The 27,285-nt window shown below is 44.2% G+C and overlaps 1 protein-coding gene across 1 annotated transcript; it reads left to right on the forward strand.

Annotated features, from left to right (window-relative positions):
- Positions 1-1,879: 1,879 nt before the first annotated feature.
- On the forward strand, positions 1,880-24,094 carry LOC115106959 (nicotinamide phosphoribosyltransferase-like). The gene is made up of 11 exons (XM_029630221.2): positions 1,880-2,064; positions 4,256-4,412; positions 6,790-6,893; positions 7,701-7,829; positions 13,759-13,917; positions 15,919-16,055; positions 16,781-17,006; positions 17,559-17,678; positions 18,844-18,984; positions 20,639-20,773; positions 20,954-24,094. Exons 1-11 carry the CDS (start codon positions 2,011-2,013, stop codon positions 21,065-21,067), a joined length of 1,476 nt encoding a protein of 491 aa, XP_029486081.1. The 5' UTR covers positions 1,880-2,010; the 3' UTR covers positions 21,068-24,094.
- Positions 24,095-27,285: the final 3,191 nt, after the last annotated feature.

Below are 27,285 nucleotides of genomic sequence, written 5' to 3' on the forward strand. Positions count from 1 at the left end.
AACTTGGGTCAAACGTTTCAGGAAGCCTTCCACAAGCTTCCTACAATAAGTTGGGTGAATTTTGGCCCATTCCTCCTAACAGAGCAGGTGTAACCGAGTCAGGTTTGTGGGCCTCCTTGCTCGCACACAGTTCTGCCCACACATTTGATGGAATTGAGGTCAGAGCTTTGTGATGGCTACTCCAATACTGTGACTTTGTTGTCCTCAAGCCATTTTGCCACAACTTTGGAAGTATGCTTGGGGTCATTGCCCATTTGGAACACTAATTTGCAACCAAGCTTTAACTTCCTGACTGATGTCTTGAGATGTTGCTTTAATATATCCACATAATTTCCATCCTCATGATGCCATCTATTTTGTGAAGTGCACCAGTCCCTCCTGCAGCAAAGCACCCCCGCAACATGATGCTGCCACCTCTGTGCTTCACGGTTTGGATGGTGTTCTTCGGCTTTCAAGCCTCCCCCTTTTTTCTCCAAACATAACGATGGTCATTATGGCCAAACAGTTCTATTTTTGTTTCATCAGACCAGAGGAGATTTCTCCAAAAAGTACGATCTTTTTCCCCATGTGCAGTTGCAAACCGGCGGTTTTGGAGCAGTGGCTTCTTCCTTGCTGCGTGGCCTTTCAGCTTATGTCGATATAGGACTCGTTTTACTGTGGATATAGACACTTTTGTACCAGTTTCCTCCAGAGTCTTCACAAGGTCCTTTGCTGTTGTTCTGGAATTGATTTGTACTTTTCGCACCAAAGTACGTTCATCTCTAGGAGACAGACCGCATCTCCTTCCTGGGCGGTATGACGGCTGCGTGGTCCCATGGTGTTTATACTTGCGTACTATTGTTTGTACAGGCGAACGTGGTACCTTCAGGCATTTGGAAATTACTCCCAAGGATGAACCAGACTTGTGGAGGTCAACAATCTTTGGCTGATTTCTTTTGATTTTCCCATGATGTCAAGCAAAGAGGCACTGAGTTTGAAGGCAAAGCCTTGAAATACATCCACAGGTACACCTCCAATTGACTCAAATTATGTCAATTAGCCTATCAGAAGCTTCTAAAGCCATGACATAATTTCCTGGAATTTTCCAAGCTGTTTAAAGGCACAGTCAACTTAGTGTATGTACATTTCTGACCCACTGGAATTGTGATATTGTGAATTATAAATGAAATAATCTGTCTGTAAACAATTGATGGAAAAATGGCTTGTGTCATGCACCAAGTAGATGTCCTAACCGACTTGCCAAAACTATAGTTTATTAACAAGAAATGTGTGGAGTGGTTGAAAAACGCGTTTTAATGACTCCAACCTAAGTATGTAAACTTTATTTCCATCACTGGTTACAACCGCTGTCAGTGAGGTTTGGGTTTGTTGAACAATATAGCGCTCTCTTCTGGTTATGGTGGTTTTCATTTCACCCATGTTTCAATGAATCCAGCAAATGCGGCTGCAATGTCGAACAAGCCCATAGACTTCCATTGAAACAGAAAAAACGAGAGAGTGGGATGCATAGACTGTAACAAATAGTGGGATGTCTCGCTTCCTCTTCCGTCTCTGATTCCAGAGATGTTACAACAATAATGGTGGCTCCTGGGAAAAATAATAATTTCACAAATAATTAATTTGACCGCCGTCTCATATTTTTATCTATACATTTTTATATACAATAATTTACATCTTCATTATGATGGTATTATCATGGTAACATTTTATTTTTAGTTACAGTATTTGCCAATTCCAATCATTTTCACTCAATGTATTGCGGTTAAAGTGTTGGTTTGGGCCGCTGATCCTAGAACAGTCCTTACGATTCAGAACTTGGGCAAATGATAAGCCTGCTTTGTGTTCTTGCCCCCCTACACGACGTTATCGTCTACCCCTCCGCTTGTGTGACGCGAGTCCCGCCTCCCCCGGTCTCTTCAGCGTCCCTTCCCCAGCGACAGAGCTAGGTTGTGAGTCCCCAACACGGAGCAAGAATACTGACACCCGCGACTGACTGAAACCAAGGGGAAGATGGAGCACAGAGACCCTCATTTCAACATATTGTTAGCTACTGATTCTTACAAGGTGAGTGGGCGACGCCGGTATGTTAGTAGTAGGTTCAGTGTGAATTGAATTCTATCAGCCAAGGTGGTTGCATCCTCCAAGGCCATCACGCTTGCCTTGGTCGCTTTCTGTGTCCGATCGCTAGGCCAAATGGGGAGGAGAGAGGGGCAGGTAGAAAAGGTCGTAAGTTACCGCAGTCTGAAAGGAACCTCTTGCCTATTTTCATCTCGGATGACTGACGGAGTGGCCACTGGCGAATCTACGCAGAGCTCACCTTTTTGCGCAGCTAGCTACGCTTGCTAGGCAGGCAGCTAACGAATGAGCAGTGGATATATAGTCTTAACTATGTGTTGTGAATGGGAACGCTATAGCAGCTCATTTGAAAGGCGGTAGCTAGCGCAAGAAAGCAATGAATTGAGCGGGTGATTTTGCTACCAAACCGAGGGAAGGCTAGCTTCTGCAAGAGACGTAGCTAACAGACCAGCGTCTACTGGTGTTACTATCCATTTGCTTACTTTGGGAGAAAAAAACTATGGTAGATCCTGAAACAAAAGCGAAACTTTGGTAAGCCTTTGGATACGCTCCAGGTCTTTTTGCAAACCTTTTTTGACTGTCGATATTGTTGGAGATGGAATGAGTGCATTCAGCGCACAACCTGATTCGGTCTGTTTTTGACTGGGTTTTACATGTTATTTTATTTGAAAAAAAGTCTGCTGATGGGTACAATTTATAGACCTTGCAGGCAGAAATGTTATAGTTATGACTGACTGCTTTTGTTGATTACAATACTACATGAAATGTATTTATTTCCTTGTGGCCCCTTGTCCATGTCCTGTCATCCAAGCTGTCATAGCAACTGAATCTCTCACTCACAGGTCACAATACTGCATAGTTTTATTTTTATACCATTGTGGCACAAGACCATTATATAAACACAGTGGAACTGATATGTTGTTTCCTCTTTACCAGATGGACAATAATAAAGGCTGCACATTAATCCTATTATATTTGACGAGCCAGCATCAACTGTCCGTGCTGTGATGATGCTGTTCAGTGTGTGTGTGTGTGTGTGTGTGTGTGTGTGGAGTTGCACAAAAACATCTGTCTGTTGGGCTCAATGCCATACAGTGACTTGTCAGCATCTGGAACTAGAGGGCCTGTGAGGATAGAGAGAGTGAGGGTGGGAAACTAAAGGCAAGGGACACGCTACTGTGACTGATCCACCATAACATGATAGAGGGTAATAAAGGGTCATAAGGTAGGCCCTAAAGTCCCTAACCACTGTCCTAAAACCATGGAGAAATATTGGATTCTCAGTGTTCCGTCTTTGCCATGCAAAGCTTATGTTTCTTTGTTTCACAACCCCTGGTCTGGTAAAATACAACAACACCAAAAAGAGAGGTTTGTGAACAGAACAGAATGGAGTCGAACGGCTCCAAACATTCGCTTTAATCTTGGTCAATTGTGCTTCATGAAAATATTTGATTTAGTCTTTCTCTCTCCTGTTGTGTCCCTAAATTCCGAATGTGTGCATTCAGACTGAGCTGGTTGGCTCCATCCATCCAGCAGCCAGTGACACTCGGGGCTCATCACACGCAGGGGGCTCGTCTCTCTGTCAGAGCGGAGGTCCTTGTGGACTGATTCCCAGGCCAGCACTGATTGATGTAGGCACAGTTCTAGGATCAGCCAACCCATTGGGGGAGATGCAAAACTGACCTTTGGTTCAATGGTTAAGTTACTGGTTAGTTCATGAGGTCTTGTGGGGGGCTAGTGATGGATGGGACAACATTGGTTAATAACCTAGGCCGAGAGAGAGTTTGATGTGGGCGTGCCCAGAGACGAGGACACAGGACTGTGCCAGCCAGATATGCCGCTGTAGAGAGGCCAGTGTAATTATATGTGCATAGTAGTCGTGGCTAATCAATAAAAGCATCGTCAGCAGATTTGCTCATTCCCCTGTGTTTGCGTTATTTACTGTTCCATCTGCTCCGCAGCCCGTCTCTCTGTCCCTCTCTCTTTTTTTTTTATAACTGTCCCCAATGTGCCCATCCTCTCCCTTCTGTTCCACTTCTCTACACATACCTGGGTGTCCCAGGTGCAACTAGAGCGAGTGAGATGTCACCAAAGTACCATTCAATCTCTTTAACTGTCATTTTATAGCCTGAAGATATGATGTGTTTTATCCATGTTGTCTCCTCCATCTTTGCTCTAGGTGACACACTACAAGCAGTACCCTCCCAACACCAGTAAAGTGTACTCCTACTTCGAGTGCCGCGAGAAGAGGCCTGACCCGACCAAGAACAGAAAAGTCAAGTATGAGACGACGGTCTTCTATGGCCTGCAGTACATCACCAACAAATACTTAAAAGGTAAGGATTGTATTGATGTCCTCATAATGCAAAATAAGACGCCAAAGCCTATATAAATAGCTCTTCTTTGAGTTAACATTCTTTACCACTCGGCCTTGCTACTAGTCTGCAGAGTTGAAGTGAAGAGAGTGATCCTTCCTGTCTCTGCCAGCAGGAGAATCCCTGTCATGTGATCAAGGCTAGCATATCATTTAATAGGTGCTCAGATGAATTCTACACCATGGACTGGCGGCATCTGAGGCTCTGTTAGCATCTTGACCGAGCAGGGGAGAATCTCAGTTGCATTTCCTTGATTCCTCGCAGTCCACTCTCCACGCCTCCTTCGCAAAACCCATTGAATGAGAAGTTCAGAGGTCCCTCCCCAGGATCACGTCTCAGTACTTTGAAAAGCAATCTTTTCTTTCTGCCTCACTTGGAAGTTATGATTGATCAGTTCTCTTGCTGTGAAGGATTTTAAATGAGAACCAATTGTTTGGTCCCCATAAGGATACAATGATCTCTAAAAGTATTTGGATAGTGACACGTTTTTGTTGTTTTTTTGGCTCTGTACTCCAGTACTTTGGATTTGAAATGATACAATGAAATTACAGCGCTTTTGTGTACATAGTCCCCCCCATTTTGGGGACCAAAAGAATTGGGACAAATTCACTCATGTGTAGTTAACAGTTTTATTATTTGGTCCCGTATTCATAGCACGCAGTGATTATTTCAAGCGTGTGACTCCTACAGACTTCTTGGATGCGTTTGCTGTTTGTTTTGGTTGTGTTTCAAGTCATTTTGTGCCCAATAGAAGTTATTGGCAAATACTGTATTGTGTCATTTGCAATCAAAGTGGCTCCAAAATGACACAATACATTATTTACCATAAATTTCTATTGGGCACAAAATAATCTGAAACGCAACCAAAACAAACAGCAAATGAATCCAAGAAGTCTGTAGGAGTCACACGCTTGACGTAAACATTGTGTTTTAGGAATATGGGACCAAACACTCAACTTCTGAGGACTTTTATACAATGGGTTTTGAGAAGGAGGCGTGTAGAGAGGAATCAAGGAAATGCAATTGAGATTCTCCCCAGGATCACGTTCCAATACTTTTAAAAGGAATCCTTCCTTGTGATTGACCTACCGTTAGTATTTCACTACCCAGTAATGTCCGGTCAGGAATTACTCCACGGTAGGAAGTAAGGAAAGAGGACACCTTCTTTTTTTAAATATTCAGTGTATTTGAACAGGGCCTAGACTATAGCTCCTCCTCTGGCCATCAGTTATTGTAAAGGGCCTCCTGTTAGGGCCTCCTGTTGAGGCTTCGCCGGATGTCCCACCTTGGGCGGCCTCAGCCTAGACACTGATCTAAGCTCAGTTTCTCACTCCGTACCCTAAGGTTAGGATTTGTAGAAGGTTAAGCTGATCCTAGATCTGTGTTTATTCTTCCGCACAGCATCAGAGAATGGAACTCAAACGTGATTTCACGGGCGAGGCAGAGAGAGGTGCTGTAGAGAGCTTCAGGACTAGCGTGGACTGGAGACAAAGGAGCGTCTTCTCTTTGAACCCCAGCAACACAAAGGGCAGCTGTGCTAGGGGCTACTAGCATATATTCTCTACAATGACACAGAGTTCGACCCGCAATAAGTAGTCTTAGAATAACATCAACTCAACTTTTGTTTTTATTTTGTCTTCAAATAACCTTTTTAAAAATACCAGCCTTGTTACTTTATTGCAACGGGGTCGTATCAAGCACACTTTGGTGTGTGTGTGTAACTGTTAAGTTGTGGTTGTGTGTAGGTGTGCTGTGTAGGTGTAGCTGTATACATTGGCTGTGTCCCTAGCCTGTAGCATGTTCTGCAGCAGGACAAAGCCGCTCTGTAAGAGGGAGAGAGACGCTACTAATTTAATAGCACATGGAGGGACTAGAGTTTGTTGGAATTCCATGCTTCTCTCTCTCTATTCCCCCTTCTCTCACTCTTTTGCTCTCACAAACTATCACATCTCTCTATCCTATACACTCCTCTTGTTCACTGATGCTTCAACGATTTAACCGCTCTCTCTCCTTTCTCTATCTCTCGCTCTCCTTTCTCTCTCTCGCTCTCCTTTCTCTCTCTCGCTCTCCTTTCTCTCTCTCGCTCTCCTTTCTCTTTCTCTCGCTCTCTCTCTCCTTTCTCTTTCTCTCGCTCGCTCTCCTTTCTCTCTCTCTCTCCTTTCTCTCTCTCTCCTTTCTCTCTCTCTCCTTTCTCTCTCTCTCTCTCCTTTCTCTCTCTCGCTCTCCTTTCTCTCTCTCGCTCTCCTTTCTCGCTCTCCTCTCTCTCGCTCTCCTTTCTCTATCTCTCTCGCTCTCCTTTCTCTATCTCTCTCGCTCTCCTTTCTCTCTCTCCCTCCAGGGAAGGTGGTGACTCCAGAGAAGATCCAGGAAGCGAAGGAGGTCTACAGGGAACACTTCCAGGATGATGTCTTCAACGAGAAGGGCTGGAACTACATACTGGAGGTACACATACAAGTTTGTTTTACTACAGTGAGCTCCAAAAGTATTGGGACAGTTTTGCCTCTGTACTCCATCACTTTGGAGTACATTTCAGCACTTTTTGTTCATAGTCCCCCCATTTTAGGGGACCGAAAGTATTGGGACAAATTCACTTATGTGTATTAAAGTAGTCAAAAGTTGAGTATTTGGTGCCATGTACCTAACACACAATGATTACATCAAGCTTGCAATTCTACAACCTTCTTGGATGCATTTGCTGTTTGTTTTGGTTGTGTTTCAGATGATTTTGTGCCCAATAGAAATTAATGGTAAATAATGTATTGTAATCATGGTAGCATCCACATTAATGTAGAAGTGTTTAGAAACATATTCTATTCTTATTTACAATAAAAATGGCTCCAAAATGACACAATCCATTATTTACCCGTCCCCACGAGAATAGTAAAGGACTGAGCGAGAGGACTGAGGGAGAGGCCATAGAGATCACATTAGATGTTTCTCTGAACTCTGACATCACTACCTAGTGGTAGACCTATTACCCAATTAGGCCTACACCATGCTTCCCTATGAGTACTAGATGTTGAAAATATGTATTTTTGGTGGAAAAGACATCTTTCAATCAATTTTGCTCACTGGGTTACTCGTGCTGATCAGGGTCACTTTAATTTGATTAGTGTCCTATTGTATTTTTTCTCTCCATACTTTTATTTGTACTAATCTGATAAAGAAAATGGATCAGACCGTGGGCTTTAGGGTAAATGTTGTGTGTTAACTGCAATGGCTGCTGTAACGGTTGTGTGTGTATTGCAGAAGTATGACGGCCACCTACCCATAGAGATCAAGGCGGTGCCGGAGGGAAGTGTGATCCCACGGGGTAACGTCCTCTTCACCGTGGAGAGCACCGACCCAGAATGCTACTGGCTCACCAACTGGGTGGAGGTGAGTGTCAGTGGATGGGAGCGGCAGCCATTTTGAAATGGAGTTTATTTACATGGCATTATTGAATGCAGAATCAGTCAGGTTAGAGGTAGGTTAGGTCTCTCCATCAATGTGAGTGGATTGGGTCCTTCCGGTCTGTTCCAAATGACTCCTTCGAGTCAGTGGGGCTTTCGGGAGACTGCCTGATCTAAAATAAATGATCATATTTATTTAACTTCGCTCCTCACTGACCAAGGCCCTGCCCGTAGAGCACACCACACAACACTGCCACGGTGACTCTACGCTTTTTAATTCACTTATGATGAGAGCCATCAGTCTTTCTATCTGTAAACAACCTCCTCACGTATCCTGCCTCTTGTCTGTCTAGCCTGGAGTGTTACTAGCTAGCTTCTCTGACTAGGATAGTTTCTATGGGTGTTGCATCACAAATGGCACCCTATTCCCTCGGGGTGAAACTGGTTCACAAAGCTCACGGTTCGGTACGATACGTTACAGTGGTTTCACGGTTTGGTATGGTTTCGATACATCGACAAAATAAATGCCAGAGAAATATGTCATTTTTGCATTTAGATTTTCCATTTATTATAATAGTAAACATGGGTAGCTTGAGTTCCCAGGAGAATGTGGAAACAAAGGTACATCAAAATAACAGCAGTGCCTGCCTGAGAACATGAAATAAAAGTCATTTAAAACAGAACTTCAACAAGAATGCATAGTCCAGCAGCATATATCAACATTAAGTCACACAGCAGTGTCTTAAATGAAATAGGACCACTTGAGACTGTTTACTTGAAGGGAGAAAAAATGAAATATCAGATTTTCACGTTTTTCTTTAAGAAGATTAGTCTATCCACATTATCTGCAGTGAGCACAGATCAGCTTGCTGTGACAATGTCAGCCGCTGTGGAGAATAGCCTCTCGCTAGGGACAGAGGTCCCAGGCACAGCCAGGTAGCTGTGACAATGTCAGCCGCTGTGGAGAATAGCCTCTCGCTAGGGACAGAGGTCCCAGGCACAGCCAGGTAGCTGTGACAATGTCAGCCGCTGTGGAGAATAGCCTCTCGCTAGGGACAGAGGTCCCAGGCACAGCCAGGTAGCTGTGACAATGTCAGCCGCTGTGGAGAATAGCCTCTCGCTAGGGACAGAGGTCCCAGGCACAGCCAGGTAGCTGTGACAATGTCAGCCGCTGTGGAGAATAGCCTCTCGCTAGGGACAGAGGTCCCAGGCACAGCCAGGTAGCTGTGACAATGTCAGCCGCTGTGGAGAATAGCCTCTCGCTAGGGACAGAGGTCCCAGGCACAGCCAGGTAGCTGTGACAATGTCAGCCGCTGTGGAGAATAGCCTCTCGCTGGGGACAGAGGTCCCAGGCACAGCCAGGTAGCGCCTTGCTAACATGGCAACATGAGGGTATATTAAATATTTGGTCTGTAAGTGTAAGTGGATCAGCATCCAGGGGAATACAGTCCACTTCCCTGTATGAGGTCACCAGCTCCTCTATGACCTTGACCTTTGACTTGGTTCCTTGCTCCTGGGTCGTGAACAACTCCCCAAATAAGCTCCGCCGTTGCAGACTTCTTTTGTGGAGGACAACCCCTGTCGTCTGCCGTCTCTGGAGAGGGGTTGGCTCCTGTGGCTTGACCCTGCAGAATTAAATGACATGAAAATGACTATCTCTGAAGAGCTTTAAACATATGTTTTGTTGTTAGAAATATATATCAGACACTATTATGACAATTATTACTTTGCAATTAATTGTTAAATCACTAACTAATAAAATAATAAATGTCACATGAACAAAATAAATACAATACCTGTCACAATTCATTGTTAAATCATTAACTAATAAAATAATAAATGTCACGTGAACAAAATAAATACAACCTGTTGTATACTGGTCACAATCTCTGCTGTGAGTTCTGTTTTGAGAGGTTTGCGCGCTTTGATCAGACTGGCATAGGACGTTGTCATCTTCAAACAAAGTCACAATATCTTTTGCCATTCTTCCTCACAGCTTGATCAGTCAGTGTAGAGTACACCGCAACGTTCTGCTCCAGGTATCTCTCGACCATGCCATGGCTTGAATACCATCTAGTCGGGACATCTTAGATTAGTTTGTGGTTTGGCAGCTCCGGTGTCTCCTGTTTTGTCTTGAAAACATGTGCGGCAGTTGTGCTTTTGTGAAAGGATACCACCTTCCTGATCTTTGCTGGGAGGCGAGAGATTGGATTCACTGACATTGCTTTTTGAGATGCAGATGAATAACGTGAGCAAAGCATCCTATCTGTGGCCCCAACTAGTGCGACTGCATTTACAATATTTCTAGCGTTGTCACAGGAATCGTTACATTATCCCTCTCTAACTTCCACACTGCAACTACTTCCCTTAGCTCTTCCCCCAAGTTTACACTGGTGTGACTCCTCTCAAGGGGACGTGTTTTAAGGACATGGCTTTTTTACCTCCCACTCTGCGGTAATGAAATGAGCCGTTACAGTAAGGTAGCTCTAGACGTCCAACTGTCTGTAGTTAGAGCAGCACACCGCGTTTCTGACAATTCGCTCTCAAGTTCTTTTGTATAAGGCAGGTATTAATGTCTGGGCAAAATGTGTACTGGAAGGAATAGTGAAGCGCGGCTCGACCACTTTAAACATGTTTCCTATCGGCAATGAACAGAGCCTACCTGTTGTTATCCACCACTCATTGGCAATCTTTTATTATAGTGTAACAGTATAGCTTCTGTCCCTCTCCTCGCTCATACCTGGGCTCGAACCAGGAACACAACAACAACAGCCACCCTCGAAGCAGCGTTACCCATGCAGAGCAAGGGGAACAACCACTCCAAGTCTCAGAGCAAGTGACGTTTGAAGCGCTATTAGCGCGCACCCCGCTAACTAGCTAGCCATTTCACACCGGTTACACCAGCCTCATCTCGGGAGTTGATAGGCTTGAAGTCATAAACAGCTCAATGCTTGAAGCATTGCGAAGAGCTGCTGGCAAAACGCATGAAAGTGCTGTTTGAATGAATGCTTACGAGCCTGCTGCTGCCTACCATCGCTCAGTCAGACTGCTCTATCAAATCATAGACTTAATTATAACATAATAACACACAGAAATACGAGCCGTAGGTCATTAATATGGTCGAATCCGGAAACTATCATCTCGAAAACAGGATGTTTATTCTTTCAGTGAAATACGGAACCTTTCCGTATTTTATCTAACGGGTGGCATCCATCAGTCTAAATATTCTTGTTACATTGCACAACCTTCAATGTTATGTCATAATAACGCAAAATTCTGTCAAATTAGGTGGCCCAAACTGTTGCATATACCCTGACTCTGCGTGCAATGAATGCAAGAGAAGATTCACCTGGTTAATATTGCCTGCTAACCTGGATTTGTTTTTAGCTAAATATGCCGGTTTAAAAATATATACTTCTGTGTATTGATTTTAAGAAAGGCATTGATGTTTATGGTTAGGTACACATCGGAGCAACGACAGTCCTTTTTCGCGAATACGCACCCCATCGATTATATGCAACGCAGGACACGCTAGATAAACTAGTACTATCATCCACCATGTGTAGTTAACTAGTGATTATGATTGATTGTTTTTTATAAGATTAATGCTAGCTAGCAACTTACCTTGGCTTACTGCATTCGCGTAACAGGCAGACTCCTCGTGGAGTGCAATGAGAGGCAGGTGGTTAGAGCGTTGGACTAGTTAACTGTAAGGTTGCAAGATTGAATCCCCCGAGCTGACAAGGTAAAAATCTGTCGTTCTGCCCCTGAACAAGGCAGTTAACCCACCGTTCCTAGGCCGTCATTGAAACTAAGAATGTGTTCTTATTAACTGACTTGCCTAGTTAAATAAAGATGAAATAAAGGTGTAAAAAAATAGATATATTTTTAAATCGGCCTAATCGGTGTCCAAAAATACCGATTTCCGATTGTTATGAAAACGTTAAATCGGCCCTAATTAATCGGTCGACCTCTAATTTTAATATCGAGGAATATTTCACTTACTCTGGTCATAGGAACAGCATGAATTTGTGCATGAATAATACCTAGCGACTAGATTTTCGCCAGCAGGTTTAAGACTGTGTCCCCTATCTCTGGTCAGCCTCGCCTCTGAGGGTTGCTCCCTCAGATGCAGGTATCTCCATTAAAATAAAATGTTTAAAACATTTCAAAAGCCAATTATTTCCATTTATGCTCAGCTGTGCCTTGCACGTTAATGTTGCATAGACTTACATTTTTTGATGTCATGTTTTATTTTCTTCTGAGCAGTAGATCTCTGCTTGCTTTTTGACTCCGAAAATGTTGGGGACCACTGTATTATACAGTATATCATGGTTTGTCTCTGAGGATGTGGCTCTGTTAGCCCCATCCACACTACGGTGCTCATTGGCGCCCCCCTCAGTCTCCACCTGGCATTACTGCTGTAGATCACTGCCACATCAGCATCAATGCATGCATCGAAATGCAACCAGTCATATAGTAGGCCTGTATGGCCTCAGTTCCTTAAAGATGATTCATGTGTTTCTAGATTATTCTGATCACTTTCACATATTGTGTTGTAGTTTTTGGAGCTGTGGCTGGCAACATCTTGTGGTAGCATGTGAGAGGTCAGGTAACCCTGCATGTATAGAGGTAGTGATCACCTTCTAGGGGTTAACAAGGTGTTTCTGACCCTGTAGACCGTACAGATGACCCTCCACACACACACACGCGTACACTCTCACGGACATACGCAGCTCCTAGAGGGAGAAATATGACAAAACACACACTCGGACATGGCGTGATAATATTGACTCGTCCGTTCAACGATGACTGGACTGAGACAAAGACCCAGGCATCTCTAGCTGCCAGCGGGCCACGGCTAAGTAACTCTGTCCTGGGCTTGCCGTGTGGGGAATCCCCCCATCGAACCCAGTGTTTACTTGTGGATGTCCTCTCCATGTCCCTTTCCCAGGGAATATGGGTCTGTCCCCTGAGCCTCCCAAACAGCCCACTTCCCCTTCCACATAGCAGGATAAAGGGTCTGTCAAGAGGGTTTGTTTTGGGTTCATGTTCCAGCTCACTACACTGTGATGGGGGTGACTGGAGGGTGTGGATGGGGCTGTGTGGGGTCAGAGGGATTTTTTGCGGTCCAGGGCAGGGACATGGACAGGCACACTACGGTTCAAGGAAGATGGAGGAGAGCGTGTAAGGAGTGGGATCAGAAATGAATGCGAGGAAGGGATGAGAGAGGTAGGGAAGATGGAGGAGAGAGTGTAAGGAGTGGGATCAGAAATGAATGAGAGGAAGGGATGAGAGAGGGAGGGAAGATGGAGGAGAGAGTGTAAGGAGCGGGAAATGGAGAAATGGATGAGAGGAAAGGGATGAGAGAGTGTAAGGAGGGGATAGGAATGAAGATGGAGAGGTAGGGAAGATGGAGGAGAGAGTGGGATCAGAAATGAATGAGAGGAAGGGATGAGAGAGGTAGGGAAGATGGAGGAGAGAGTGTAAGGAGTGGGATCAGAAATGAATGAGAGGAAGGGATGAGAGAGGTAGGGAAGATGGAGGAGAGAGTGTAAGGAGTGGGATCAGAAATGAATGAGAGGAAGGGATGAGAGAGGGAGGGAAGATGGAGGAGAGAGTGTAAGGAGTGGGATCAGAAATGAATGAGAGGAAGGGATGAGAGCGGGAGGGAAGATGGAGGAGAGAGTGTAAGGAGTGGGATCAGAAATGAATGAGAGGAAGGGATGAGAGAGGGAGGGAAGATGAAGGAGAGAGTGTAAGGAGTGGGATCAGAAATGGATGAGAGGGAGGGATGAGAGAGACTCTTCAAAAGCACTGAAAGCTGTGCTTCGATAGCTCCAGACTTGGGCCCAAGAATAGAATGGCCATCTACTAACCCCCTCCTCTTGTCCCCTCTTCCTTCTCCCCTCCAGACCATCCTTGTTCAGGTCTGGTACCCCATCACCGTGGCGACCAACTCCAGGGAGCAGAAGAAGATTCTGGCCAAGTACCTGCTGGAGACCTCTGGCAACCTGGACAAGCTGGAGTACAAGCTGCACGACTTCGGCTACAGGGGAGTCTCCTCACAAGAGGTAGAGGAACAGGGTGTGTGTGTGGGGGCGGGGTGTTATATATGGTGCATTCGTAAAGTATTCAGACCCCTTGACTTTTCCCACATTTTGTTACATACAGCTTTATTCTAAAATTGATTCAATAAAAATGTTCCTCGTCAATCTACACACAATACCCCATAGTGACAACACAATACCCCATAGTGACAACACAATACCCCATAGTGACAACACAATACCCCATAGTGACAACACAATACCCCATAGTGACAAAGCGATTATAAAAATAGGTATTCAGACCCTTTGCTATGAGACTTGAAATTGAGCTCAGGTGCATCCTGTTTCTACTGATCATCCTTGAGATGTTTCTACAACTTGATTGGTGTCCACCTGTGGTAACTTCATTTGACTTGACATGATTTGGAATGGCACACACCTGTCTATATAAGGTCCCATGTTGACAGTGCATGTCAGAGCAAAATCCAAGCCATGAGGTCGAAGGAATTGTCCATAGAGCTTCGAGACAGGATTGTAATCAAGGCACAGATCTGGGGAGGGGTACCAAAATATTTCTGCAGCATTGAAGATTCCCAAGAACACCGTGTCCTCCATCATTCTTAAATGGAAGAAGTTTGGAACAACCAAGACTCTTCCTAGAGCTGGCCGCATGGCCAAACTGAGTAATCAGGGGAGAAGGGCCTTGGACAGGGAGGTGACCAAGACCTCGATGGTCACTCTGACAGATCTCCGGAGTTTATCTGTGGAGATGGGAGAACCTTCCAGAAGGACAACCATCTCTGCAGCACTCCACCAATCAGGCCTTTATGGTAGAGGGGCCAGCCAGAGCCCGGATTTGAACCCGATCGAACAACTGACCTGAAAATAGCTGTGCAGCGATGCTCCCCATCCAACCTGACAGAGATTGACAGGATCTACAGAGAAGAATGGGAGAAACTTCCCAAATACAGGTGTGCCAAGCTTGTAGTGTCATACCCAAGAAGACTCGAAGCTGTTATCTCTGGCAACGGTGCTTCAACAAAGTACTGAATAAAAGGTCTGAATACTTATGTAAATGTGATATTACATTTACATTTAAGTCATTTAGCAGACGCTCTTATCCAGAGCGACTTACAAATTGGTGCGTTCACCTTATGACATCCAGTGGAACTGCCACTTTACAATAGTGCATCTAAATCTTTTAAGGGGGTGAGAAGGATTACTTTATCCTATCCTAGGTATTCCTTAAAGAGGTGGGGTTTCAGGTGTCTCCGGAAGGTGGTGATTGACTCCGCTGTCCTGGCGTCGTGAGGGAGTTTGTTCCACCATTGTTCCGCCAGAGCAGCGAACAGTTTTGACTGGGCTGAGCGGGAACTGTACTTCCTCAGTGGTAGGGAGGCGAGCAGGCCAGAGGTGGATGAACGCAGTGCCCTTGTTTGGGTGTAGGGCCTGATCAGAGCCTGGAGGTACTGAGGTGCTGTTCCCCTCACAGCTCCGTAGGCAAGCACCATGGTCTTGTAGCGGATGCAAGCTTCAACTGGAAGCCAGTGGAGAGAGCGGAGGAGCGGGGTGACGTGAGAGAACTTGGGAAGGTTGAACACCAGACGGGCTGCGGCGTTCTGGATGAGCTGTAGGGGTTTAATGGCACAGGCAGGGAGCCCAGCCAACAGCGAGTTGCAGTAATCCAGACGGGAGATGACAAGTGCCTGGATTAGGACCTGCGCCGCTTCCTGTGTGAGGCAGGGTCGTACTCTGCGGATGTTGTAGAGCATGAACCTACAGGAACGGGCCACCGCCTTGATGTTATTTGAGAACGACAGTTTTCAGTTTTATTTTTTTTAAATACATTTGCAAAAATGTCTAAACCTGTTTTTGCTTTGTTATTGTGTGTAAATTCATATATGTATTTTTTCAAATCCATTTTAGAACAGGGCTGTAACGTAACAAAAGGTGGGGAAAGTCGAGGGGTCTGAATACTGTGTGTGTGTGTGACATTTGACTCACCGTCTCTCTTCCCCATTTCAGACGGCAGGTATCGGAGCCTCGGCCCACCTGGTGAACTTTAAGGGCACAGACACGGTGGCTGGCATCGGCGTGATTAAGAAGTACTACGGCACCAAAGACCCCGTGCCTGGCTTCTCTGTGCCCGCCGCGGAGCACAGGTAATACAGTCAAGACACACAGTGACCACACAGTTAACACACTAACATCTCTTACTTGGTCCCGAATCAATCAAATTACACTTGTATAGGGCTTCTTAGCCCCAGAAAGCAAGCAGGGGGGGGTGGCTTTGATATCCAAATATCAATTGCATTCACACCACACACACCACACACACACACAGGATATTACAGTACGTCTCTAGCTGAGTTGGCTGTACCACTGCTCCACTGCACCGTTCATTTGCCCCGTTGGTTTCTAGGAGTTCGGCTCCAGAGTCCCTGGCTTGGTCACTGTGTTCACGGAATCACGACACAGTCTCACTCCTCTCCATATGATACACACGGTACTCTTGCCCCCCTCCGACCACCACTCTCTGGGTTCTCCGAGGTGGTATCAATGCATTTAGAGATACACCGCCTCACTTCTTAGCTAATACGGGTAGGCTTGATTTGATAGAATGAAAATAAAGCTCAAATTGTAACTGAGACAAGGGAAATGCACAGATGGATTCAGAAAGAAACTAAAAGGACACCGCTAGCCGCTACAGTGCACTGTTGTGGACATGAGCTTCTGGAAGTCCAGTCTCTGCAAAGCGTTGATAAGGATGCCCTCTAGTGGTGGTAGTGCAGCACTACGTGGATGAGTTCACAGGGAGAGGGATTCGTTTTGTTGTTGTTGTCTTTAGTAGATCTGATAACTTTGTATTCTCCCTCCTTCTCTACAGCACCATCACGGCGTGGGGGAAGGACCACGAGCGAGATGCCTTTGAGCACATCGTGAGGCAGTTCCCCAACGTGCCCGTGTCGATCGTCAGTGACAGCTATGACATCTACAACGCCTGTGAAAAGATCTGGGGCGAAGACCTGAGGAGTCTCATTGAGTCCCGCAGCGCTGACGCCCCACTGGTGGTCCGCCCCGACTCAGGGAACCCCCTGGATACCGTGCTGAAGGTAACACTAGGCCTAACTAAACCCTAAATCTACCCCCATAAACCCCACATGGTCTGCCCGACTTAGGGATCCCCCTGGATACCGTACTGAAGGTAACACTAGGCCTAACTAAACCCTAAATCTACCCCCATAAACCCCACATGGTCTGCCCGACTTAGGGATCCCCGTGGATAACGTACTGAAGGTAGGTCCCAATCAGGTCCTCTGAGAAAGATGCCCACAAATTCAACGTCCATGTTAATCTGCCATTTGATATAAGTGTAGTAATAATAATATGCCGTTTAGCAGATGCTTTTATTGTCATGCACACATACATTTTATGTACAAGTGGTCCCAGGAATCCACCCCACTATCCTAGCGTTGCAAGTCCCTTGCGCTACCAACTGCGCTACGGAGGGTGCATGATTTGGGTGGTATTTTGAGCTATGACCGGGCTTCTGTAGTTGAGATTGAGCCCTATGGAAGCCCTCTCAGTCTGTCCTGTATGTTCCTCCCATACAGATTTTAGCATTCTTGTTTTTATTTTTTAAACTTAGTGGTTCCTCCACTCAGGTGCTGGAGATCCTGGGGAAGAAGTTTATCCCTACGGAGAACTCCAAAGGCTACAAAGTTCTGCCGCCCTATATCAGAGTTATACAGGGGGACGGAGTGGACATCAACACCCTGCAAGAGGTACACACACACACACACACGCGCACAGAGAGAGAGTGAGAGTCAGTTTTAACAGACATGTATCTGTTAAACAGACACCTGCCCGCCTGTCCAACATCACTACTCTGGACGGCTCTGACTTAGAATACGTGGACAACTACAAATACCTAGGTGTCTGGTTAGACTGTAAACTCTCCTTCCAGACCCACATCAAACATCTCCAATCCAAAGTTACATCTAGAATTGGCTTCCTATTTCGCAACAAAGCATCCTTCACTCATGCTGCCAAACATACCCTTGTAAAACTGACCATCCTACCAATCCTCGACTTCGGCGATGTCATTTACAAAATAGCCTCCAATACCCTACTCAACAAATTGGATGCAGTCTATGCAATCTGTTTTGTCACCAAAGCCTCATATACTACCCACCATTGCGACATGTACGCTCTCGTTGGCTGGCCCTCGCTTCATACTCGTCGCCAAACCCACTGGCTCCATGTCATCTACAAGACCCTGTTAGGTAAAGTCCCCCCTTATCTCAGCTCGCTGGTCACCATAGCAGCGCCCACCTGTAGCACACGCTCCAGCAGGTATATCTCTCTGGTCACCCCCAAAACCAATTCTTTCTTTGGCCGCCTCTCCTTCCAGTTCTCTGCTGCCAATGACTGGAACGAACTACAAAAATCTCTGAAACTGGAAACACTTATCTCCCTCACTAGCTTTAAGCACCAACTGTCAGAGCATCTTACAGATTACTGCACCTGTACATAGCCCACCTATAATTTAGCCCAAACAACTACCTCTTTCCCTACTGTATTTATTTATTTTATTTATTTATTTTGCTCCTTTGCACCCCATTTTTATTTCTACTTTGCACATTCTTCCACTGCAAATCTACCATTCCAGTGTTTTACTTGCTATATTGTATTTACTTTGCCACCATGGCCTTTTTTTTGCCTTTACCTCCCTTATCTCACCTCATTTGCTCACATCGTATATAGACTTGTTTCTACTGTATTATTGACTGTATGTTTGTTTTACTCCATGTGTAACTCTGCGTCGTTGTATGTGTCGAACTGCTTTGCTTTATCTTGGCCAGGTCGCAGTTGTAAATGAGAACTTGTTCTCAACTTGCCTACCTGGTTAAATAAAGGTGAAATAAAAAATCAAATCTGTGTGTGTAGATCGTGGAGGGGATGAAGCAGCATCGGTGGAGCATTGAGAACATTGCCTTTGGCTCTGGAGGGGCTCTGCTGCAGAAACTGACCAGGGATCTGCTCAACTGCTCCTTCAAATGCAGCTACGTGGTCACCAATGGCCTGGGAGTGAGCAGAGCATGACACGCTTGCACACACCATCACATACGCATGCATACTATATTACAGTGGGGTCTTAAATGATTGACACTTTTTTTTGGATAAAAATGAGCAGAAATGACTGTATAAAATCAATCATTCAAATACTGAGCTAAATTGTATGCTAAAAAAACATTTAGGCATTATTTTATGCTAATGTAATTGCTCAGAGAAGAAAGAGATTTTGTTTAACAAGTAGCGCTTTCATTTTCTCAACAAGGTAGGGGTCAAAATGATTGACACCCTGTTTTCAATACCTCACCTTGCCAGAATAACGGCGCTGAGAACACATTGGGAGGGATCTTAGACCATTCCTCCATACAGAATCTTCAAATAACCTGGTAATTCATGATGCCGGTAACCAAGGGCCCCAGGACAAGTGGAAGCAAAATATCCCTGTAACATTAGAAATCCACCACCATATTTTACAATGGGGTTCTTTTCTGTTCACTCATTCTCATTACGCCACCGAACCCACCACTGGTGTGCTTGGTCAACCACCTCTATTTTCAGGTCATCTGACCAAAGCACTGGTTCCGATTCCGATAAAGTGCCAATGCTCTTTAGCAAACTTAATTTGTCGGATGAAAACAATCCGGTCGATGAATACACATCCTGCAGGTATTTGTTTCCTATATTTCGGTTAATTATCAGTTAATTGTTACATTTAATTCAGGCTTTTGTTCATTGAGACCATATTGCAGGTCATATATATTTTAAACCTGTGCGGGCTGGTAAGAGTTTGAGTATACCCTACTAAATAAATGAATGCTAATTTTGCAGCCTATAGCCTATTTGATTCTGGGAGTTGTTTATGTAAGGTTGAATTCAACTATTTGATTATCGAGCGATATTCAATGTATGTCAGCTTTAGGCTTTCATTAGAAGACTCTTATTTTCACAATGTGAGATAAGAAGATAAGGTTCTTAATTCACGCCATGCTTTCCTTTTATCCAAATGTTGAATAGACATGCAGACAAATCAATTCATACGGGACAGGGGAATAGCCTATAGTACTCTGGAGTCAACGGGAAAGGGGAATAGCCTATAGTACTCTGGAGTCAACGGGAAAGGGGAATAGCCTATAGTACTCTGGAGTCAACGGGAAAGGGGAATAGCCTATAGTACGGGAAAGGGGAATAGCCTATAGTACTCTGGAGTCAACGGGACAGGGGAATAGCCTATAGTACTCTGGAGTCAACGGGAAAGGGGAATAGCCTATAGTACTCTGGAGTCAACGGGAAAGGGGAATAGCCTATAGTACTCTGGAGTCAACGGGAAAGGGGAATAGCCTATAGTACTCTGGAGTCAACGGGAAAGGGGAATAGCCTATAGTGCAACGGGAAAGGGAATAGCTGTACTCTGGAGCAACAACCTAATAGAATAAATTATTATTTCAACGGGTGGTGCTCTGGAGCCAACAATAGAATAAATTATTATTTGGCGGGTGGGTCGTGGTTGCGGAGAAAAATCTACCCTGATGCCAGGTGGGGCTCGGAATTGACGTGGCTGGCGAGAGCGGGAGCATCTCCAAAAAACTGTCCCGTGCAGGACTCTTAACACAGACACACATCCTACCTTCACTGGAAGGAGAAGTGTAACTGTTTTACATTTTGGTGCCAGGTGAATGTGTTCAAGGACCCGGTGGCGGACCCTAACAAAAGGTCAAAGAAAGGTCGTCTGTCTCTGCACCGGACAGCGAGCGGGGACTTTGTCACTCTGGAGGAGGGCAAGGGAGACCTGGAGGAGTACGGCGTGGTGAGTTGAGTCCACATATCATATCTTACTCCCACGTCAATGCATTCCAATAGCCTTTTGTAAATAAATGTTGTTTTAGTTATTGAGGTTTGTCAAATGTGACCCTTTGAGGTTATTTAATGAGACTCTTCACTGACATTTATTTGTTATTTTCCCTCGCTCCCTCCCCTCCCTCTCCAGGACCTGTTACACACAGTGTTTCAGAATGGGAAAATTGTCAAGACGTACACATTCGATGACGTCAGAGACAATGCCAAGATAACGGACAGTGACCTCAAGGAGCTCCTCCACTGAGGGGCCGCTGACGCCTGAACCTCTGACCTCCATCACCCCACCGGAGGCGGCATATTGCCAATGACCCCTTCCCTCAACCTCCACCCACCCTCCCAGAAGCACTGTCCTCCACTGGAGAGGAGAGTAGACCCCCCCCACACACACACACACACACACAAACACGTCCAAACCCACACCTGAGTGAAGGCCAAGGGATAGAGAAGGTAGTGAGTGAATGAGGAAAGGGAGAGAGGAGTGAGTGAATGAGGAAAGGGAGAAAGTAGTGAGTGAATGAGGAAAGGGAGAGAGGAGTGAGTGAAACCAGTAAGTGATAAAGGAAGTTGAGTGAGATAAATGAGAGCGAAAGAGATGTAAACAAACACACTGACTGTACCCTGTGTTGTGTGTACAGAGCTATTTAAAGTAATTAATCATCTATTTAGCATTGTCTTTTAGTGGTGGGTGGAATGATATCGTGGGATAGAAATCATTTCAACTGCGGTTACGTTAGTGTTTATCTGACCAAGTGTCGCTATAAACTGATCACAGGAAAGGAGATACTGTTTCTACTGTGTTCAGGAAAGTTCCAGAACGTTGTGTGGTTCTAGAACTGAGAGGTATATGTTTAATGTTCCTGAGTGTGGATGTTTGTGTGTGCGTGCTGACAGTTTCTTCTTCGTAAAGGAACGTTGTATTCCTTTATGCAAATGAATTTGCTGATCAGGGGAACACATACTCTACCTTTTTTAAGTTGTTGGCCTTTTTTAAACACATTTGTCCCCGGTTCTTTAGAAGACACTGCCCACACGTGGGCAAGTCGCCATCTAGAAGCCAACTAATCATGTTGCTAAAACACTGTCTGCAGAACTGCAGGACACAGTCTGTATGTCTGAAATGGCACCCTATTCCCTTTATAGTGCACTTTTTTTGACCAGTAAAAACTAGTACACCGTATAGGGAATAGGGCGCCATTTTGGACTCGCAGAGTCCAATCTCTCTCTTTGTGGCTCCTTTTTTTTTATTTGTGTAAAAGTACAAATATTTGTTACACATACATTTTTCTTTGCTTTAAAGAACAAGAAGGCATTTGTCTCCGATGTTGAATTATGGGGAACATTTCCGTAGAGCTTGATTTGACTATTTTGATACCGTCTTGGTTGGTTCTTACCTCAGAAATCATCATTTGTTATGACAGAAGGTAAATATTGGCAGAATATTTTCAGTAAATCTTCATATTTACAAGGGATGTGGCCAAACTGTCTTCTCACGTGTATATAACGACTGAATTATACTGCGAGAGGACAGAGGAGGGAGAAATAGTGTTATTATTATTTTGGTCTAATTCCCATTTTCTACCAGAATCTTCCACACTGCTTGTTTGTTGTATGACGTGTTATGTCAGGTTTTAGCAAATGTTTGTTTGTGTGTATAGAATAGTGTTACATTTCAGGTAACTTTTCCAGAAACCCAGATTGAAAGATTCCGGGAATCAAGGAAGGAATACGCAGGGAATCCAGAATCCTCTAAACAGGATTTCGTGATACTGGAATTTTTCAATCCTGGTGTAGTCTTGTGTGAATGCTGTAGTGAAAATAATACTTGTGAATTCTATTTTTGTTTTGTTATATGTTGGTTGTCCCATATTATCTGATATTTTAAACTAACATTACTGTTGCAATGTCTACATATTAAAAGCACCATCCTGTCGATTTGAAATGTTTGATGGAATATATATATATTTTGGTGTATTTTACCCCCTTTTTCTCCCCAATTTTGTGATATTCAATTACGATCTTGTCTGATCACTGCAACTCCCCAACGGGCTTGGGAGAGGCGAAGGTCGACTCATGCGTCCTCTGGAACATGACCTGCCAAACCGCGCTTCTTAACACCCGCCCGCTGAACCCCGGAAGCCAGCTGCACCAATGTGTCGGAGTAAACAACGCTTAACTGACAACCAAAGTCAGCCTACTGGCGCCCGGCCCGCTACAAGGAGTAGCTAGAGCACGATGAGCCAAGTAAAGCGCCCCTGGCTAAACCCTCCCCTAACCTGGGCAAATTGTGCGACTCCCGGTTACGGACGGTTCTGACAGCCTGGGATTGAACCCGGGTCTGTAGTGAACCCTCAAGCACTGCGCTGCAGTGCCTTAGACCGCAGCTCCACTCAGGAGGCCCTTGATTTAATATTTTGTTATACAAGGGAATCTCTTCTCTAGCTGCTGTCAAATCAGTATAATATGGTTTCCTTAATGCATTAGCATTTAATTAAATAATATTGATATCACATGTTGGAAAATTAAATAGTTACAACTTGTGTGAATCTTTGGATAAAAAACTATTTGTGTTCTATTCTGTTTATTGGCCGGGCCCCTCCAATGGGCCCCTCATGATTGAGTTCCATAGAGGTCATATATTCATTCATATGTTTGTCATTGGTAAAGGCAGATGGTCATCTGCACCAGTATTTTCCTCAGAGTTGTACTGTACAATTCAGTGGAGGCCAGAAGGGGAGGACCATCCTCCTCTGAATTTCATAGAGCATTTTTATTGTAAAACATTTAAAAAGTTATCCTTTTTAGATAAAACTATACTAAATATAATCATGTCACCAAATAACTGATTAAAACACTTTTGCAAAGGTCTACAGTAGCCTCAACAGCACTCTGTAGGGTTGCACTGTTGTGTTGCTGGAGGACAGCTGGCTTCCATCCTCCTGTGATGGACATTTTTATCTTGTGAAAAGACAGCCTTGAAAATGTTTGTCTTGTCTTGGTGTCATAAATAATCCTTGGTTCCTGCCTGTGTTTGGTAAAGATATGGGGTGGGGGGGGACACAACCTCCTCCTTAGGACGATCTGGCAGAACGCCCAGAGTATGTTCTTTAAGTTAAAGATAGGAGACAGTGCTAGACACATGCCGGAACCAACCCTATGAACTATGCATATTTAACATGTCTGTAACCAGTATATAAGGGATAACGGGACTGCATTGAGTTGTTTGGAACCTCTCCAGCGCGCTGATAATAAAGAATGATTCATTGAAGATTGACTTTGAGTGTCCCTGTGTAGAATTTCTACAACTATTTGGCGTCACAAACAGGATGATTGATTCGGCCTGCAGAGCTTTCCAGTTGGGGGTCTGCGAGGAAAACCGGTGGCACATTTTATGAAGCGTGAGGGGAAATTCCTGTCTGACCAAAAGAGGACGAGGAGCCACCCAGACCTTTACTCTGAGCTGCCCAGGAGGTGACACATCCACAAACAAACGAGGGACACGGCAACTGATTTCAGAAAGTACATTTAAATGAATTTGTATTAAAAAAATATATATATTATAATAATAAAACGTAGCATAAAAATAGAGTCAAGTCGTAGCACAAATCGAATGTTGATGTGAGTTGTGTGTGTGTGGAGTTACTGAGTGAAAGTGTGTGTGTTATTCTATATGTATGCGGCAAGACTATAGAGGCCATAACATTTATGACTATATAAACTATTGATACTGTGGATGCTGTATGGACTATAGAGGAACCATGGCAGTAATACATATGACAGAAGAAGGCTAGAGTGTCCACCACGCCCATGGTCTGGGACTATTAATAATAGCACCTGTTGTTGTTGTTTTATATGTATAGGGAGTAGCGTTCTACAGGCATTTCTGGGAATTGTCTTTGTGGTCTGGGACCATTGTACCATTGTCTCTGGGAGGCTAGAGAACCGTTGAAGACACATAGGATGCACATGGAGTGGTGTGGATGTGAATACCTAAGTATAGTTATATAGGGAAAAGTGAATGTAAAGATATGAATGAAAGATATGTCTATTCCCGAATATACTGTTAAGTAGAACACTAGAGTGAATATTTAAACCCCTGAAAGAATAGAACACTGGTGTAGAGGAGGAGTTTGTGATGTAACACAAGTGCATAATAGGTCACTAGAGATAAACGCAACATAATATGGAGTGTAATGGGTTACGAGAGATCTGATGAAGTAACAAATGAACGTACGTAAGCGGTGTAAAGAATATTCTGAGAAATGTTCAGAGTGCTCCCTTTATGGATCATTTGATAAAGATAAGATAAGGGTAAAGATAAGATAAGGTTAAAGATAAGATAAGGTTAAAGATAAGATAAGGGTAAAGATAAGGTTAAAGCATTGTACGGGACTTGCCCCTAACCAATAAAACTACAAACGCTTATGAGATGTCCTCCACCCTGGTAATACATAGGGCTGTGCAATTTAGTCAGCTGGTGATTGGCAAGCAAGTAATATGACTACATACTCAGTCATTTACCGTTAATGAAAATAAACACATTTAGCATCTCCTGGCTTTCATACATAGCCTCCAAGACATGTTAAAATGTCTAATAAATACATGTAATATAGCCTACACAGTCACAATAAATACAGTATTTATTTTAGACAGGTCTAAAGAAGCATGATATGAAGGAAATGTAGACTATTTCAGAAGAAAAGAATAGCATACTCTGAGTTGTCCTTATTTTAGGTCCTGATGTGGCTATGCCATATGACTGTGTGGCTACACTGGTTTATTTAGCAGACAAGATTTGCTTATAATTCCGTGGCATTATTTGAAATTATTTTATAGTATGAAGAATACATTTGAACAAAACTGAATAAAATAGAAGCATTGTCTCCAAACGATTTGAAGGAGTGTGCACACGGGGCTATTCTATGTTGAGCGGTTAACAAAGAAATGGGTGCTCCTATATGGTTAATTTAATATAACCTCTGCTTTGTTTTTTCTGCGCAGGCTGTACACACTCTCAATCACAATTTGACAAGCACTTGATAATGCCTCGAATTTCACGGCTGGCATTCCCTTTGTGGCGGTAATGTACCCTAAAACAAATCCTTGCCTTTTGCGGCACGGATAGATCTCAAATTAATACAACAACTTGCACCAAAACACCTTACGCAATGTGGCTGAAGCAACAGATCAGAACGTTTAGTTTAAAATGTTGATAAACTATTAGGCTATTTCTTCACATTATAAGCGCAGCAATGCTCACATTGTAGTAGGCTATAATCGCAAATGTTCCATTTTGGATTATCAAAAGTGACCGATTATAAAAATTGGCCGATTATCAAGAGACTGCAAATGCAATTATGTATTTGATGCTTTTATTGTAAAGGTGCATTTTTATGGTGAAAATTATCTTCCCCAAACTTGAAACTCACGCACTGCTTATATATGTCAGTTAGGCTCTACAGGCTTGTAAAGCAGATTAATGTTCTTCATTTTAAGAAGTTATTTGGCCACTGTGATACAAACCTTAATAAAACATAGGACTATGTTAGGACTATGGGCTAGGCTACATGAGGTGTGCGATTATGATTCGAAAAAGTCCCAAAAAATGCATTGCTTCTTATGCTGGGCATTATTCACAAGTGATAATAAACTCAGCATAAAAAGAAACGTCCCTTTTTCAGGACCCTGTCTTTCAAACATAATTCTTAAAAATCCAAATAACTTCACAGATATTCATTGTAAAGGATTTAAACACTGTTTCCCATGCTTGTTCAATGAACCATAAACAATTAATGAACATGCACCTGTGGAAAGGTCGTTAAGACACTAACAACTTACAGATGGTAGGCAATTAAGGTCACAGTTATGACAATTTAGGACACTAAAGAGGCCTTTCTACTGACACTGAAAAACACCAAAAGAAGATGCCTAGGGTCCCTGCTTATCTGTGGGAATGTGCATTAGGCATGCTGCAAGGAGACATGAGGACTGCAGATGTGGCCAGGGCAATAAATTACAATGTCCGTACTGTGAGATGCCTAAGACAGCGCTACAAGGAGACAGGACGGACAGCTGATCATCCTCGTAGTGGCAGACCACGTATAACAACATCTGCACAGGATCGGTACATCTGAACATCACACCTGCGGGACAGGTACAGGATGGCAACAACAACTGCCCGCATTACACCAGGAATGCACAATCCATCCATCAGTGCTCTGACGTCCGCAATAGGCTGAGAGAGGCTGGACTGAGGGCTTGTAGGCCTGTTGTAAGGCAGGTCCTCACCAGCAACAACGTCACCGGCAGCAACGTCGCCTATGGGCACAAACCCACCGTGGCTGGACCAGACAGGACTGGCAAAAAGTGCTCTTCACTGACGAGTCACGGTTTTGTCTCACCAGGGGTGATGGTCTGATTCGCGTTTATCGTCTAAGGGAAGAGCTTTACACTGAGGCCTGCACG

The sequence above is a fragment of the Oncorhynchus nerka genome, linkage group LG23, assembly GCF_034236695.1.
Source record: "Oncorhynchus nerka isolate Pitt River linkage group LG23, Oner_Uvic_2.0, whole genome shotgun sequence".
NCBI classification, from domain to species: Eukaryota; Metazoa; Chordata; class Actinopteri; order Salmoniformes; family Salmonidae; genus Oncorhynchus; species Oncorhynchus nerka.

Coding starts and splice junctions, on each gene's coding strand:
- LOC115106959 (XM_029630221.2), top strand. CDS start 2,011: ATGGAGCACAGAGACCCTCATTTCAACATATTGTTAGCTACTGATTCT. Junction 6,894..7,700: donor GCTGGAACTACATACTGGAG/GTACACATACAA, acceptor TGTGTATTGCAG/AAGTATGACGGCCACCTACC. Junction 17,007..17,558: donor CCCTGGATACCGTGCTGAAG/GTAACACTAGGC, acceptor TCCTCCACTCAG/GTGCTGGAGATCCTGGGGAA.